This window comes from Oryx dammah, unplaced genomic scaffold, assembly GCF_014754425.2.
Source record: "Oryx dammah isolate SB20612 unplaced genomic scaffold, SCBI_Odam_1.1 HiC_scaffold_15, whole genome shotgun sequence".
Taxonomy (NCBI): Eukaryota; Metazoa; Chordata; class Mammalia; order Artiodactyla; family Bovidae; genus Oryx; species Oryx dammah.
In genome coordinates this window covers 6,404,725-6,421,072 of record NW_024070199.1, presented here as the reverse complement: position 1 = coordinate 6,421,072, position 16,348 = coordinate 6,404,725, and the positions used below count along the sequence as shown (strand labels likewise).

Genomic DNA, 16,348 nt, shown 5'->3' with positions numbered 1-16,348 from the left:
GTTGTTCCATGTCCAGTTCATACTGTTGCTTCCTGACCTGCATACAGGTTTCTCAAGAGGCAGGTCAGGTGGTCTGGTATTACCATCTCTTTCAGAATTTTCCACAGTTTATTGTGATCCACACAGTCAAAGGCTTTGGCATAGTCAATAAAGCAGAAATAGATGTTTTTCTGGAACTCTCTTGCTTTTTCCATGATCCAGCGGATGTTGGCAATTTGATCTCTGGTTCCTCTGCCTTTTCTAAAACCAGCTTGAACATCTGGAAGTTCACGGTTCATGTATTGCTAAAGCCTGGCTTGAAGAATTTTGAGCATTACTTTACTAGTGTGTCAGAGAAGGCGATGGCATCCCACTCCAGTACTCTTGCCTGAAAAATCCCATGGACGAAAAAGCCTGGTAGGCTACAGTCCATGGGGTCTCGAAGAGTTGGACACGACTGAGCGACCTCACTTTCACTTTTCATTTTCATGCATTGGAGAAGGAAATGGCAACCCACTCCAGTGTTCTTGCCTGGAGAATCCCAGGGATGGTGGAGCCTGGTGGGCTGTTGTCTATGGCGTCGCACAGAGTTGGACACGACTGAAGCAACTTAGCAGCAGTAGAGTAGCAGTTACTAGCGTGTGAAGTCACTCAGTCATGTCCGACTCTTTGCGACCGCGTGGACTGTAGCCCACCAGGCTCCTCCAACCATGGGATTCTCCAGGCAAGAATACTGGAGTGGGTTGCCATTTCCTTCTCCAGGGAATCTTCCTGACCCAGGGATTGAACCCAAGTCTCTCGCATTGCAAGCAGAGGCTTTAACTTCTGAGCCACCAGTGAGATGAGTGCAATTGTGCAGTAGTCTAAACACTCTTTGGCATTGCCTTTCTTTGGGATTGGAAGGAAAACTGACCTTTTCCAGTCCTGTGGCCACTGCTGAGTTTTCCAAATTTGCTGACATATTGAGTGCAGCACTTTCACAACATCACCTTTCAGGATTTGAAATAGCTCAACTGGAATTCCATCACCTCCACTAGCTTTGTTCTTAGTGATGCTTTCTAAGGCCCACTTGACTTCCTGTTCCAGGAAGCCTGGCTCTAGGTGAGTGATCACACCATCGTGATTATCTGGGTCATGAAAAATTTTTTTGTACAATTCTTCTGTGTATTCTTGCCACCTCTTCTTAATATCTTCTGCTTCTGTTAGGTCCATACCATTTCTGTCCTTTATTGAGCCCATCTTTGCATGAAATATTCCCTTGGTATCTCTAATTTTCTTGAAGAGATCTCTGGTCTTTCCCATTCTATTTTTTCCCTCTATTTCTTTGAACTGATCATTGAGGAAGTCTTTCTTATCTCTCCTTGCTATTCTCTGTAACTCTGCATTCAAATGGGTATACCTTTCCTTTTCTCCTTTGCTTTTCACTTCCATTCTTTTCACAGCTATTTCTAAGGCCTCCTCAGATAGGCATTTTACTTTTTTGCAGTTCTTTTTCTTGAGGATGGTCCTGATTCCTGCCTCCTCTACAATGTCACAAACCTCCATTATATATTTAATGGAGTGAAAATGAGATCTCATTAGGAAAATAGAATTTGGGATTAAAAAGACTATATAAACATTACAACAAATTAACTAGTATTGAAAATATGGTAACAGGGAGTTAAGTTCTTCCACTGGGTAAGTTATTCCCAGGAGAAAGGGGTAGAAAAGCATATATAAAGAAATCTCATGAAACAATCGTTCAACATTTTGAAGTTACAGATTCAAACTATATTGCTGTGAAGGATCAAAACAGACCACTTCCGTGTGGTAATTTATACAAGCTAATCTTTATATGGGAAGGGCTGGACATTATGGACAGTTGATATTTTAAGTGAGTCTAAAAAGAGTTTCACATGAAGAGTTTAATTGCAAGATGATTGGCCAAGATGCAGATGGTCACTGAATATTAGGAGTTGGGCACCTTTTTCTACAAAAGACCAGATAGTAAATATTTTTGGCTTATGGTTGATATCCAGGGCTGATCAAGGCTACCTCCATAATGTTTCTTTCAAATACCTCCCCACCCACTTTCCACTCTCACTGTTTCTTCCATAATTCAGGGCCCTTGTCATCACTGTTGCAGTGTCCTTTTAACTTGTCTCTTCTTTCTTTATTCATTTCTCATAACTCTTTTCATGAATCTTCACTACTCAGACAGTAAAGAATCTGCCTGCAATTCAGCAGATCCCTGGGTCCGGAAGATCCCCTGGATCTCCAGTATTCTTGCCTGGAGAATCCCATGGACAGAGGAGCCTGGCGGGCCACAGTCCACGGGTTCGCAAAGAGTTGGACATGACTGAGTGACTAACACTTTCGCCTTCATATGTCAGCATCTTGGACAAAATTTTTTCAGATTCCTGGTTAAAAATAAGTTCAACCTGTTTAGTGTGGTATCCAAAACTCTCCACAGATGTGGCTTCAATCTATCATTGCAGCTTTCTCTTTCATAGTAACCATTTAGAGCACTGCACCCTAGCTTAATTCACTGTTATTCCAGAACAATCTGACCACTTCTGTACTTTCCCTGTTGTTCTTCCCTCTATACGATTGATGACCCCCCTGCATCCCTCTCCGATATCATATCCACTTTTCATGGTTCAATGTCTGACATTATATTGAGAAGACATTTGTTCCTTTCTTCTATAGGAACTTATTTAACCTCCCTTTTATTTTCTTTCTTTTAATGAAGTCATCACATTTTATATAACATTACTTCTCTGTGCCCACATGGTTGTTCCTCACCGAGACTATTAATCTTGTGAGAGTAAATGTGTCTTACTTATTTTTGCCCCACTAATGTAAACTATTACATTAGAGGAGTTTGATAAATATTTGTTGTTAATTAGAAATTGATGTGAATTCCAGCTGTGAACTCTTTATTCCCAGGAAGCATGAGTAGACAGGGTGTAAGCATGACTCACCAGTTGGTTCAGTCAGTCCAACTACTAAGACTGTTCTGGGTTTTACTAAGTATTGAAAGGACTTACTAAGAAAAGAATTAAATGTTTTTGACATTAGAAGCTTACTGTGGGAAAGGCAAAACAAATGTCTAAACTTATTAAAAACATTCAGTGATAATGAATACATCAGAACTTACAACAAAAATGAAAGAAACACAGGCTCTATTTTACCTTTATCTGGCCTTTTTCACATGGTTCACTGCACACAGATCTGATGATGTGGCTTTTCTTGGCCCATACTTCATCATCATCCATTTTTAATTCTCCATTGTCCCAGCTTCCCACATTGATATAATCAAAATAATCTTTTCCCATTTCTTTGAAGTTCATTATTTCATACCTTAGAAACAAGAATATAATAATTATTCAGCTAAAATATAAATAGTCAGCTATGCAAAAGCAACAGATTTCTGTCCTCCAAAATGTACCTATTGTCATATTAGTGACACTGGAATTTTCCATGACAGTACACTTAGAATAACAAAAAGCTTGTCTGTTTCACTTTCTCTTCAGAGACCTTTTTTTTTTTTTTTAAACTTTGAAGCTTACACCTGAAATAGAAAATAATCCCATGTGAGAAGGTGACTTGACCCCAGCATGACGAAAGACTGTTTTGGAATAACTTCAAGAAGTTTAAGGAAGTACTTCTTTAGGCTTCTTAAAAAGACAGCAAGGTTTTCATCTCCTCTGAAATAAAATGATAAATTTCCTTTGTTAACTAAGTGAGGTAAATCTTTAATCTTAGCTTCAGCTTTAGAGAATGTGGAGGTAATTTGGATAGGACCTGATCCTTTCTTATTTTATCCTTTATCAATGGCTAAACTCATCGTATAAAGACACTTTAAGAAATGATGTTTAAAATAGTTCTGAAAATTGAAAGCTTCTAAAGTACCTATGCAATGTAGAAATGCTGGAAGGTACTAGTACCTTGTGAATTCTCAGCCTTTATCATCTATTGTTCTTAGCCCAGGTTGTCTGTTTTATATACTCATACTTACAAATACCCACAATACAATGTTTATATTTTTGCTTTAAATAGTGAGTTGTACTTAATCTGACGTTGATTCTCCATGTCTCCTCTGCTCAGTTATGGTTATTCCCAGGCATCAACGTGTGTGTGTGTGTGTGTGTGTGTGTGTGTGTGTGCGTGCGTGTGTGTGTGTGTGCGTGCGTGTGTCTGACTCTTTTCGACCCCATGGATTGTATCCCACCAGGCTCCTCTGTTCATGGGATTCTTCAGGCAAGAATACTGGAGCGGGTTTCCATTTCCTCCTCCAGGGGATCTTCCCGACTGAAGGATTGAACCCGAGTCTACTGCCTGTGTCTCCTGCATTGGCAGGTAGATTCCTTACCTCTTGAGCCACCTGGGAAGCCCTGGGCAGTCACAGGGCCTCTTAAACCTTATTTGTCAGTGGACTCCCTATTTATCAGTTGAGGTCGGAAAACTTTTGCTATAAAGGGACAGATAGTAAATATTTCAGGCTTTGTGAGATGGTTTCAGCTAAACTACACAACACTGTTAGAGCAGTGTGAAAGAGCCACAGACAGTATCTAAACAAATGAGACTTTTTGTTGTTATTTAGTTGCTAAGTTGTGTCCGATTGTTTGTGACCCCATTAGGCTCCTGTCTCCATGGAATTTTCCAGGCAGGAGTACTGGTATGGGTTGCCCTTTCCTACTCTGAGGGATCTTCCCAACCCAGGGATCAAACCTGCATCCTCTGCACCAGCAGGCAGATTCTTTACCACTGAGTCACCAGGAAAGTCCAAAATAAATTAAGCTGTGTTCCAGTAAAACCTTATTTACAAAAACAGCAGACTTGATTTGGCCTCTGGAACACAGTTTGCCAACCTGTGACCTATCCCGTTGGTGGTAAATACTAAAGGTCCATATTTCTTGTCTATAATTCTAGAATCCTTAGAGCTCTTAAAAACCATAAGTTTTTCATAATACACTTGGCAGAAAATCGTGAGCCATTCTGAACTTACCTGGTGACAGAACTTGACCCACAGTGTCATGAGACTATACGTCATTTATCACACTGAACTGTGAATATGTGTATGTTTTGCAGTAGAAATATTAGTGCATTGTTTAAAGAGTGCTGCTCCACAGTATGCTGGAGGCATTATATGACTGTATACTTTTGTAAACCAAAAACTCAGAATTCTGTAACACACTTGCCCAAGGGTTTCATTGAAGAACTGTATACCGATAATAGTCTAGTTCTGTGAGACTTAAAAACAGTGATTGAATTTGAGTCTCTAACAATCTGTAGTTACGTGTGCCAGACTAAGTTGTCACCTCTCCTAGCTTCCCCTGTTTAGGATCTTCCTCTTGTGACTCCAGCATTTTAGGAGAACCCCGAATCACCCTAGTCTCCTCTGGTTTATGGCCCAGATTGAAATGCCTTTGATTCAGCTGCAACTTTTACTCCAGAGAAATAACAATGCAGTGCCTACAAATATATTTCCAGGAGAATAGGGGCTTTTTGATTATGATACTGTAATTGGCAGGCTGCTGTATCAGGTTAGGAGTTGAGGTCCAGAAGACTGAGTTAGAATCTTGACTCTATCGTGTATTAGGCTGTATCTTTGGGCAAGTCATTTTTTGGTAAGTCTCAGTTTGAGCCTTCAGGTAGAAAAGAGTATGATAATATTACTTACCTCATAGGATTAAAATATAGAGGATTTAGCTAAGTGTTTGCCTCAGAACAAGCACTCAGTAATTATAAGTTGTAATTATCTTGTAACTATCACTGGATTCATTGGAAAAAACAGAAAATTTGCAAACCACTTTTTTCTGAGTTTGGCTTGTATGCTCAGGGGCCGATTCTGATCATTTATTAGTAGATTACTGTAATATCTAACCTTAGTAATGACTGAGAAGTCTCTAGACAACTGTGAATTCCCAGAAATTGTTTGCAAAATTTTATGGAAATTGCCCATGAGAGAATACTTGTAAATCTCATCTGAGTCTTAAAGAGATTCTTGTTCTGCAAATGGTTAAGGGCCAGTGTCCTAAACATCCCCCATTCCAGCGTATTTGGGAGATTGTGAATGAGACAGTGATGTTCAGATCTGTTAAACTTTCCCACTAGAATAGAGCTGAGCGATCTGAGCTATTTCTTCATTGTCTGGTTTCTGGAACTGACTTAGGTACATGTCATGAAAACTATTTGAATGGATGGTGCTGCAGTCAACAAAGGCTATGAACAAATCCCAAGCTGATGTCAGTGCTCCAGGGATGCACACAGGAATAATAAATCCATGGGACGATGTCAGAGCCCAGCCTTGACCTGAGCCTGAAGCTTGAGCTCATTCATTAACCTGCCCTAAGAAGTTCTGGAGAAGGAAATGGCAACCCATTCTGTATTCTCGCCTGGGAAGTCCCATGGACAGAAGAGCCTGGCAGGCTACAGTCCATGGGGTCACAAATGACATGACTTAACAACTAAACACCAAACACCAAGATGCCTTTCAATGAATGTGAAGTTGTCTTTGGCCCCAAGAAAATGCTTACATTCCTGCCAAGTAGAAAGCAATATATAAAAGTCTTATCTTGGCCAACAGCTTGCATGGAGCAGTACTCATCAACTTGCTAGAAGAGAGAAAGTATCCAGCTTTCCTCTTGGCTGCCTGACTTGGAACTGCTGTCATGTAGAAGTTCAGCTTGTGAGATAGTAACAGCTGCATCAGGGAGAAACTCCAGCTCGCATCAGGCATATGAAACAAGCTAGACCAAGACGGCTGGTACCATGTGTGGGCACATGGTGTGTGAGTCATGGAGGGACTCACGGGACCTTCTCTTGGCAGGATCAGCTGCAAACAGTGTAAACACAGCCTCTCCAGGCATACCTGTCAAGCAAAAGCTGTGGCTGGAAAAATAGCAGGGGTTTTACAGTGGCCAGCCCAAGGACCCTGACTGTCCTAATGCAGGGCAGATTGAAGACTCAGCCCTGCTATAAGTCAGAATGTCACTTCAGTGACATTATCCCTCATGGATTAAAAGCCTCCTGTGAAGAGTCACTTAAGAATTTAGAGTCTTAGATAGATGTGAAAGATGGAAGTTCTAGGTACTTAATGACTTCCCTGGAGGCTGGCCTATAATTATGAGTGAGTTCGTATTTCTCAGGCTCCTGTCTAAGTGAAAGGTAAAATTTTAGAGAAAAAGGCCATTTAGTCCTCAAGAAGGGAGAAAGTGGAGGATTCTAAAATAAAATATGACTTGTAACTTGCTGTACCTACAACAAACAATAGAATAACACCTCAGTCCTGTTTCTGGATTACCAGAAATGGAATTCTTCCTGTTTCAGAATAATTCTGTGACCCAAGAAGAGATCAGAATACGTGGAATAAGAGGGCAAGTATGTACAGAGAAACCATGAACTGGCTTTTAATTATCCAACTATACTGTGAGGCTCCTGCCTCTAAGTGTGGGTCTCGGAAGTGTGGTGACGTTTCCAAGAGCACATTTTAGACATCGGCATTCACACTTTTTCCTGGCCACAGGAAGTGGGGCTTCCTCTCTCTGTCTTTCCTCACTTTGTGATGTCAGAACTAAGCAAACATGTCCGGGAAGCATAGATAACCACAAAGGAGAGAAACAGGCTCCACGGGATCAAGAGACAGAGCGATCAGGCTCTGGTGTCTAGAGGAGAATGGTAACAATACCTTCCTGGAGAGTCTCCGTTTTCATCAAATAGGATCATGTCTCCAGAAACCCCAGTAAAATTGGTTTTCATCAGAGAGTCCAAAAGTTTCCGTCCATCAATTGGCTTCATGGCATCGCAGAGGCCCGCGTAGCCTGGACACAGGGACGTCTGCATGTTGTGGAGTCCATAGGCCATGGAGTAGATTGCATTGATCACAAACCCCATTTTGGAGTCTTGCACATGATGTGTTCTCAGAGTCAGAGAGCCTGTGGGAAAACAAATTAGGGATTAAATTTGAGATTTAATCCTACTATAGCTCTTTATGGATTCTGAATAATTTGACAATGCATTAGAACAATTTATAACAATTAGAACCAGAGGAAATACCAAGAACAGGTGCCAAAATAGTATTCTTAATACTATTAGTATTCCTAATTCTCTTCTATGTTCATGTTTTTCCCCAAGACCTTAAAGACCTGAGTCCCCTTCAGTACCAAGATTCACTTCCTCTATTACCAAATTCTGGGGATGGATGGAGTATAGCACTCCATCAAATTCCACAAAATTTATCTTAAAGACAGATTAACCTACCAAGTACTTAGCTGTGATAATATACTTCCTTGGTTTAGATATCCTCAACAAATCTCCAGTTTCTCCAATTAATCTCCAACAAATCTCTAATTAAGTCTTAGCTGAGCAAAGTAGATACCCTATTGCCTTGCCTCAACTTACCTAGTTGGATTTATCACCTGCTACTTCCAACCTCAAAGTATATGTGCTCCATAAATTGACCTATTTGGAAATTCTGAAATACAATATTTAAGCCCCATTAATTCACCCATTAATTAAATATTTACTGGAGTCTGAGTGTACATAAAGCTCTGTGTATGGTGATCTAAGGAAAATATAAAAATGAATTGGAGATGGATTCTGCGCTTAAGAGGAGACTTGTTCAGTAATAGAGATAAATTATGTAACACTGAAAGGCAGAAGGTGATAAATCTATAACAGATGTGGAGTTAAAATCTATTGAGGTCCAAAGAGGGGGAAATCCCTTTCAGTGAAGGGCCCTTGGGAACATTTCATTAAAGAACTAACATTTGGGATGAATTACTGGTTAAACAAATATGGAATGAGTGCCTGTTAGCTCTGACTGCTCAGAACTTGCTGAAAGTGGGGAACATAATGTAGAATAAAATAGACATGATCATTGTTTTTGTTTACTTAGAGTCTAGAGGGCAGATAAGCATCTTAGCAGGACTGAATAGGGAGGAGCACTGGACCAAGAAACTCACTGATGCTGAGCATTGTGGCTATCTGCTGGATGAAGAGTGGAGGAAAGCATGTCTGAAGGTTCACAGAAACACACTGTATTTGGGGACCTTTAAAAAGGTTGGAATGTTTGGAATGTAGGGTAGGAGGTAGGAGAATGAGGAGAAATGAAATAGTAGATGAAAGCAGGATTGCTTAAGGCAGGTTAAGAGCTTAAGAACCCTAGGATCTTTTGTTGTGTTTAAAATAGGAAGAAACATGATCAGATTTCTAATTTAGAAAGATCAATCTGACTACATTGGAGAAACATTTAAAGGGCTACAGGAGTGGAGTCATGAAGACCCAGTGAGTGGTAATGCAGTGTTTCCAGGGACAGGTGAAAATGCCCTTGCTGAGGGTAGAGGTCATGATTATGGACAGAAGTATTTAGGAGATGGAGTCTACTACCAGGCCTGGCGATTGAGGAATGGAGAGGAGTGAAACATGTAGGAAGAACATGGGTATAACATGAAAGTAACAGATGAGGTAAAGACAGAACATTTCATATGGGGAGAGGTTTTTATTTAAGAGAGATATATAGGAACTCTCCAAAGATGACATGACTTTCAAACGGTACTGGCATAGAGGCTCCTAGGGAAGCCAGCATGGTTCATCCTGACATAAGTGTAAGATGGGTAATCTTGTTTCCATCTCAGGACAAGACACTGGCCCTAGGCTACTTTCCAACCAAATCTTACAATTTCCTTTTCTATACAGACTGTATTCACACTTTGACATTTGGCCTCATACCACTGGAAACGCCATTGTTCTAGGTGATAAGTCAATATTTGGGAGTCACTTTTGACTTTTTTTCTTTCCTTCATTCACTGTCTACTTTTATTTGGTCTATCTTCAAAATATATCCAGAATTAGATTATTTGATGCAAATCTACTTTTGTCAGGTTCAAAATATATATCCTGTCTGGATTACAGCAATAGTCTTTTAATTAGATTCTTTCTTTCAACCTTAAACTATTCTATACCCACTCCAGTAAATTTTTAATGCAATAACTATAAAAATATTCTTAAAATAAGAGTCAGATTATGATACTCCTATGATCAGACTTTCTAGTGGCTCCATTATTACTGAAAGAAAAAGCCAATGTCCAAGCCATGACTTTCAAAGACAAACAGGATTTTGACTCATGGTGTTCCACACCTTATCCTTCTGACTCCCAATACTCTTTATTTAAATTATTCCTCCCTGAATATTTAGCAAGAAAAGGCAACTAATTATATACAATTAAGATGTTAAAAGACAAATGTTAAGATAATCTGTACCTGTTAATACAATATGGAGTTGAGGGATACAAAAATTTTAAAATGTAAAATATGACATCAAAACCCTAAAATGGTGGGGGCTGGTGGTGGTAAAAGTATAAGCTTATTAGAATGCATTTGAACTTATGAGATCACTAACTTAAAATAGTCATCTATAAATATAGATTTTTATATAGAAACCTCATGTTACACAAACCAAAAACCTATATAATAGATACACACCAGAAAGAGAAAGGATTCTGTACATAACACGGCAGTTATAAAATCAGAAGAGAGAAAGGAAAAAGGAACAAAAAGAACTATGGAACAACCCGCAAACAATTAACCAAAAGGCTGTGAGCTAATTGCTGTTGTGGTTTAGTCGCTAAGTTGTATCAGACTCTTTTGTGACCCTATGGACTGTAGCCGACCTGGCTCATCTGTCCTTGGGATTTCCCAGGCAGGAATACTGGAAAGGGTTGCCATTTCCTTCTCCGGGGTATTTTCCTGACCCAGGGATCAAACCCATGTCTCCTGCATTGGCAGGCAGATTCTTTACCACTGAACCACCAGGGAAACCCAATAAGTGAATACTTATCAATAATTCTTTAAATGTAAAGGGACTTTAGTCCATATATGTTCCAATCAAAATACATAGAATGAGTGGATAGAAATACAAGACCCATGTATACATTGTCTATAAGAGACTCACTTCAGATCCAAAGACACATGGAGTGAAAGTGAGAGGATGGAAAAAGACAATCCATGCAAATGGAAATGAAAAGAAACGGAGGTAGCAATACTTGAATCAGACAAAATGGACTTTAAAACAAAGACTGTAACAATAGACAAAGAAGGACATTACTTAATGATAAAGGGATCAATCCAAGATGAAGATATAACTGCTGTAAATATATATGTACTCAAAACAGAAGCATCTCAATATATAAAGCAAATAACTGAGAAACATAAAAGGAGAAATTGACAGTAATTCAATAGTAGGAGAATGCTTTAAGACTTCACTTAAATCAATGGACAGATTATCCAGACAGAAAGTCAGTAATTATTGCCCTTAGATGATATATTAGACCAGATGGATTTAATAGCTACACATGAAACATTCCATCCAAAAGCAACATTCTCTTCAAGTGCACAGGGAACATTACTTAGGATAGAACACATACTAGGCCGGAAAACAAGCCTTAATAAATTTAATAGTTATTAGATAAATAAAATTCTGACCATAACAGTATGAGACTAGAAATTGACTACAAGAAAAAACTATAAAAAATACAAACAGCTGGGGTCTAAAGAATATGAAAATAAACAACCATCAGTGGATAAGTCAAAGAGGAAATTATACTTAGAAATAAGTGAAAAATGGAAAAACAATGATTCAACTCTAAGGAACACAACAAAAGCTGTTCTAAGAAGAAAGTTGATGGTGATAGAGGCCTGCAGCAGGAAACAAGACAAGACCAAGTTAACAACCTAAATTTATACCTAAAGTAACTAGAGGAAAAGGTCAAACAAAATCCAGAATTAGTAGAAGATCTGTAAGATCAGAATGAAAATAGAGACTAAGAAAAATAGGAAAGGTTAATGAAATTAAGAGGTTTTTAAAAAATTGATAAAACTATATCCAGATTAATTAAGGAAAAAAAAGAGAAGTGGCCTAAATAAATAAAATATGAATGAGTATAAGTTACAATTAGCACCACAGAAATAGAAAGGATCACAAGAGATTACTATGAATAATTATATGGCAATAAAATGGACAAACTAGAAATGGATAAATTTCTAGAAATGAACAATCTCCTAAGACTGAATAAAGATGAAATAGAAAATATGAACAGACCAATTACTGGTAATGAAACTGAATCAGTCACTAAATAAAAAACTCTTAAGCAACAAAAGTCTAGGACAAAATGGCTTCACATATGAATTCTATAAATCATTTAAAAGAAGAGTTAAAACCTAGCCTTCTCAAACTATTTCAAAAAATTTAAGAGACAGGAACACTTCTGAACTAATTCTATGAGGCTAGTTTCATTCTGATACCAAAGCTAAAGACACAACATACACAGAAAAGAAAATTACAGACCAATATTACTAATAAACATAGATGCAAAAATCCTCAATAAAATACTAGAATGTAGAATTCAAAAGTACATTAAATCAATCATATATCAAGATCAAGTGGGGTTTATCCTAGGGATGCAAGGATGTTTCAGTATTCAGAAAACAATCAATGTGACAACACCAGATTAACAAATTGAAGCAATATGATTTTCTCTATAGATGCAGAAAAAGCTTTTGACAAAATTCAACATCCATTAAAAGTGGTGTAGAGGAAATGTACCTCAACATAAGGGTCCTATTGGATAAACCCATAGTCAACCTCCATTGACCATTTTATCTACTACCGTGGGCAAGAATCCCTTAGAAGAAATGGAGTAGCCCTCATAGTCAACAAAAAAGCCCAAAATGCAGTACTTGGATGCAATCTCAAATACGACGGAAGGATCTCTGTTCATTTCCAAGGAAAACCATTCAATATCACTGTAATCCAAGTCTTTCTCCCAACCAGTAGTGCTAAAGAAGCTGAAGTTGAATGCTTCTATGAAGACTGACAAGACCTTCTCGAATTAACACCCCAAAAGATGTCTTTTTCATTATAGGGGACTGGAATGCAAAAGTAGGAAGTCAAGAGATACCTGAAGTAAAAGGCAAATTTGGCCTTGGGAGTACAAAATGAGGCAGGACAAAGACTAATAGAGTTTTGCCAAGAGAGTGCACTGGTCATAGCAAACACTCTCTTCCAACAACACAAGAGAAGACTCTACACATGGACATCACCAGATGGTCAATACTGAAATCAGATTGATTATATCCTTTGCAGCCCAAGATGGAGAAGGTCTATACAGTTGGCAAAAAACAAGACTGGGAGCTGACTGTGGCTCAGATCACGAACTCCTTATTGCCAAATTCAGATTAAATTGAAGAAAGTAGGGAAAAACACTAGACAATTCAGGTATGATCTAAATCAAATCCCTTACAATTATACAGTGGAAGTGACAAATAGATTCAAGGGATTAGATCTGATAGACAGAGTGACTGAAGAACTATGGACGAAGGTTTGTGACATTGTAGAGGAGGCAGTGATAGAGACCATCCCCAAGGAAAAGAAATGCAGAAAGGCAATGTCTGAGGAGGCCTTAAAAATAGCTGAAAAAAGAAGAGAAGTGAAAGGCAAAGGAGAAAAGGAAAGATATACCCATTTGAATTCAGAATTCCAAAGAATAGCATGGAGAGATACGAAACCCTTACTCCATGATCAGTGTAAAGAAATAGAGGAAAACAACAGAATGGGAAAGCCTAGAGATCTCTTCAAGAAAATTAGAGATACCAAGGGAATATTTCATGCAAAAATAGGCTTGATAAAGGACAGAAATGGTATGGACCTAACAGAAGCAGAAGATATAAAGAAGAGGTGGCAAGAATACACAGAAGAACTGTATAAAAAAGATCTTCACGACCAAGATAATCACGATGGTGTGATCACTCACCTAGAGCCAGGCATCCTGGAATGTGAAGTCAAGTGGGCCTTAGAAAGCATCACTAAGAACAAAGCTAGTGGAGGTGATGGAATTCCAGTTGAGCTATTTCAAATCCTGAAAGATGATGCTGTGAAAGTACTGCACTCAATATGCCAGCAAATTTGGAAAACTCAGCAGTGGCCACAGGACTGGAAAAGGTCAGTTTTCCTTCCAATCCCAAAGAAAGGCAATGCCAAAGAATGCTCTAACTACTGCACAATTGCACTCCTCTCACATGCTAGTAAAGTAATGTTCAAAATTCTCCAAGCCAGGCTTCCGCAATACATGAACCATGAAATTCCAGATGTTCAAGATGGTTTTAGAAAAGGCAGAGGAACTAGAGATCAAATTGCCAACATCAGTTGGATCATTGAAAAACCAAGAGAGTTCCAAAAAAAAAAAAATCTGCTTTATTTACTATGCCAAAGCCTTTGAGTGTGTGCATCACAACAAACTGTGGAAAATTCTTCAAGAGATGGGAATACCAGACCTATCACCTTACCTGCCTCCTGAGAAATCTGTATGCCTGTCAAAAAGCAACAGTTAGAACTGGATATGGAACAACAGACTGCTTCCAAATCAGGAAAGGAGTACATAAAGGCTGTATATTGTCACCCTGCTTATTTAACTTATATGCAAAATACATCAGGCGAAATGCTGGGCTGGATGAAGCACAAGCTGGAATCAAGATTGCTTGGAGAAATATCAATAACCTCAGTTATGCAGATGACACCACCCTTATGGCAGAAAGCAAAGAAGAGCTCAAAAACCTCTTGATGAAAGTGAAAGAGGAGAGGGAAAAAGTTGGCTTAAAACTCAACATTCAAAAACCTAAGATCATGGCATCCAGTCCTATCACTTCTTTGGCAAATAGATGGGGAAACAATGGAGACAATCAGAGACTTTTTGCGGGGGTGGAGGGGGGCTCCAAAATCACTGCAGATGGTGACTGCAGCCATGAAATTAAAAGACATTTGCTACTTAGAAGAAAAGCTATGGTCAACCTAGACAGCATATTAAAAAGCAGAGAGATTACTTTGCCAGCAAAGGTACATCTAGTCAAAGCTATGGTTTTTCCAGTAGTCATGTATGGATGTGAGAGTTGGATTATAAAGAAAGCTGAGTGGTGAAGAGTTAATGCTTTTGAACTGTGATGTTGGAGAAGACTCTTGAGAGTCCCTTGGACTGCATGGAGATCCAACCAGTCCATCCTAAAGGAAATCAGTCCTGGATATTCATTGGAAACACTGATGCTGAAGCTGAAACTCCAATACTTTGGCCACCTGATTCGAAGAACTCTCTCATTGGAAAAGACCCTGATGCTAGTAAAGATTGAGGGCAGGAGGAGAAGGGGATGAGAGAGGATGAGATGGTTGGATGGCATCACTGAGTCGATGGACATGAGTTTGTGTAAGCTCTGGGTGTTGGTGATGGACTTGGAAGCCTGGTGTGCTGCAGTCCATGGGGTTGCAAAGAGTTGGACACGACTGAGTGACTGAACTGACAGTCAACCTCATACTCATCAGTGAAAAACAGAAAGTATTTTGTCTAAGATCTGGAAAAAACAAGGATGCCCACTCTTTCTACTTTTATTCAAAATCATATTGGAAATCATAGCCATAACAGTCAGATAAGAAAAAGAAAAGAAATGCTGAAGAGGAAAGTGAATGTGAAGGCCACTCAGTCGTGTCCTGCTCTTTGCGACCCCATGGACTATGCAGTCCGTGGCATTCTCCAAGTCAGAACACTGGAGTGGGCAGCCTTTCCCTTCTCCAGGGGATCTTCCCAACCCAGGGACTGATCCGTCTCCCCCACTGCAGGTGGATTCTTTACCAGCTGAATCACAAAGTGGGAAACAAGAAGTAAAACTGTCACTGTTTGCAGATGACATCATACTATATATAGAAAGTCCTAAAGACTCCATCAAAGAAACTATTAGAAGTATTAAAAGTATTCGTTAAATTTGCAGGATACAAATTTTCTGGAATCTGTTGTGTTTCTATATACTAACAACAAATGATTAGAAATAGAAATTAAGAAAGCAATCCCATTTATAATCACATTGGAAAGAATAAAACAGTAGGAGTAAATCTAACCAAAATAGTAAAGATTTGTACTCAGATAACTGTAAGGTATTGATGAAACAAATTGAAGATGACACAAAGAAATGGAAAGATCCACCTTCCTCACGAATTGGAATAGTTATCATTGTTAAAATGACCATACTCCTGAAGGAAATGTACAGCTTCAATGTAATCTCTATCAAAGTTCCAATGGTATTTTTCACAACTGGAAAAAATAATCCTGAAGTTCCTATGGAACCACTGCTACTGCTAAGTCACTTCAGTCGTGTACGACTCTGTGTGACCCCATAGACGGCAGCCCACCAGGCTCCCCCGTCCCTGGGATTCTCCAAGCAAGAACACTGGAGTGGGCTGCCATTTCCTTCTCCAACGTATGAAAGTGAAAAGTGAAAGTGAAGTTGCTCAGTCGTGTCCAACTCTTGGCGACCCCATGGACTGCCCCCTAGTAGGCTCCTCCATCCA

General features: G+C 39.1%; 1 protein-coding gene across 1 annotated transcript in view; it reads right to left on the bottom strand.

Annotated features, from left to right (window-relative positions):
• The window catches only part of GRM5 (glutamate metabotropic receptor 5), a 138,250-nt gene that overhangs the window by 62,278 nt on the left and 59,624 nt on the right, over positions 1 to 16,348 (bottom strand). The window contains exons 3-4 of the mRNA XM_040256544.1: positions 7,652 to 7,898; positions 3,153 to 3,321 (exon numbers count right to left, since the gene is read on the bottom strand). Of these exons, the coding sequence (XP_040112478.1) occupies positions 3,153 to 3,321; positions 7,652 to 7,898 (416 nt within the window). The remainder of the gene's footprint in view (positions 1 to 3,152; positions 3,322 to 7,651; positions 7,899 to 16,348) is intronic.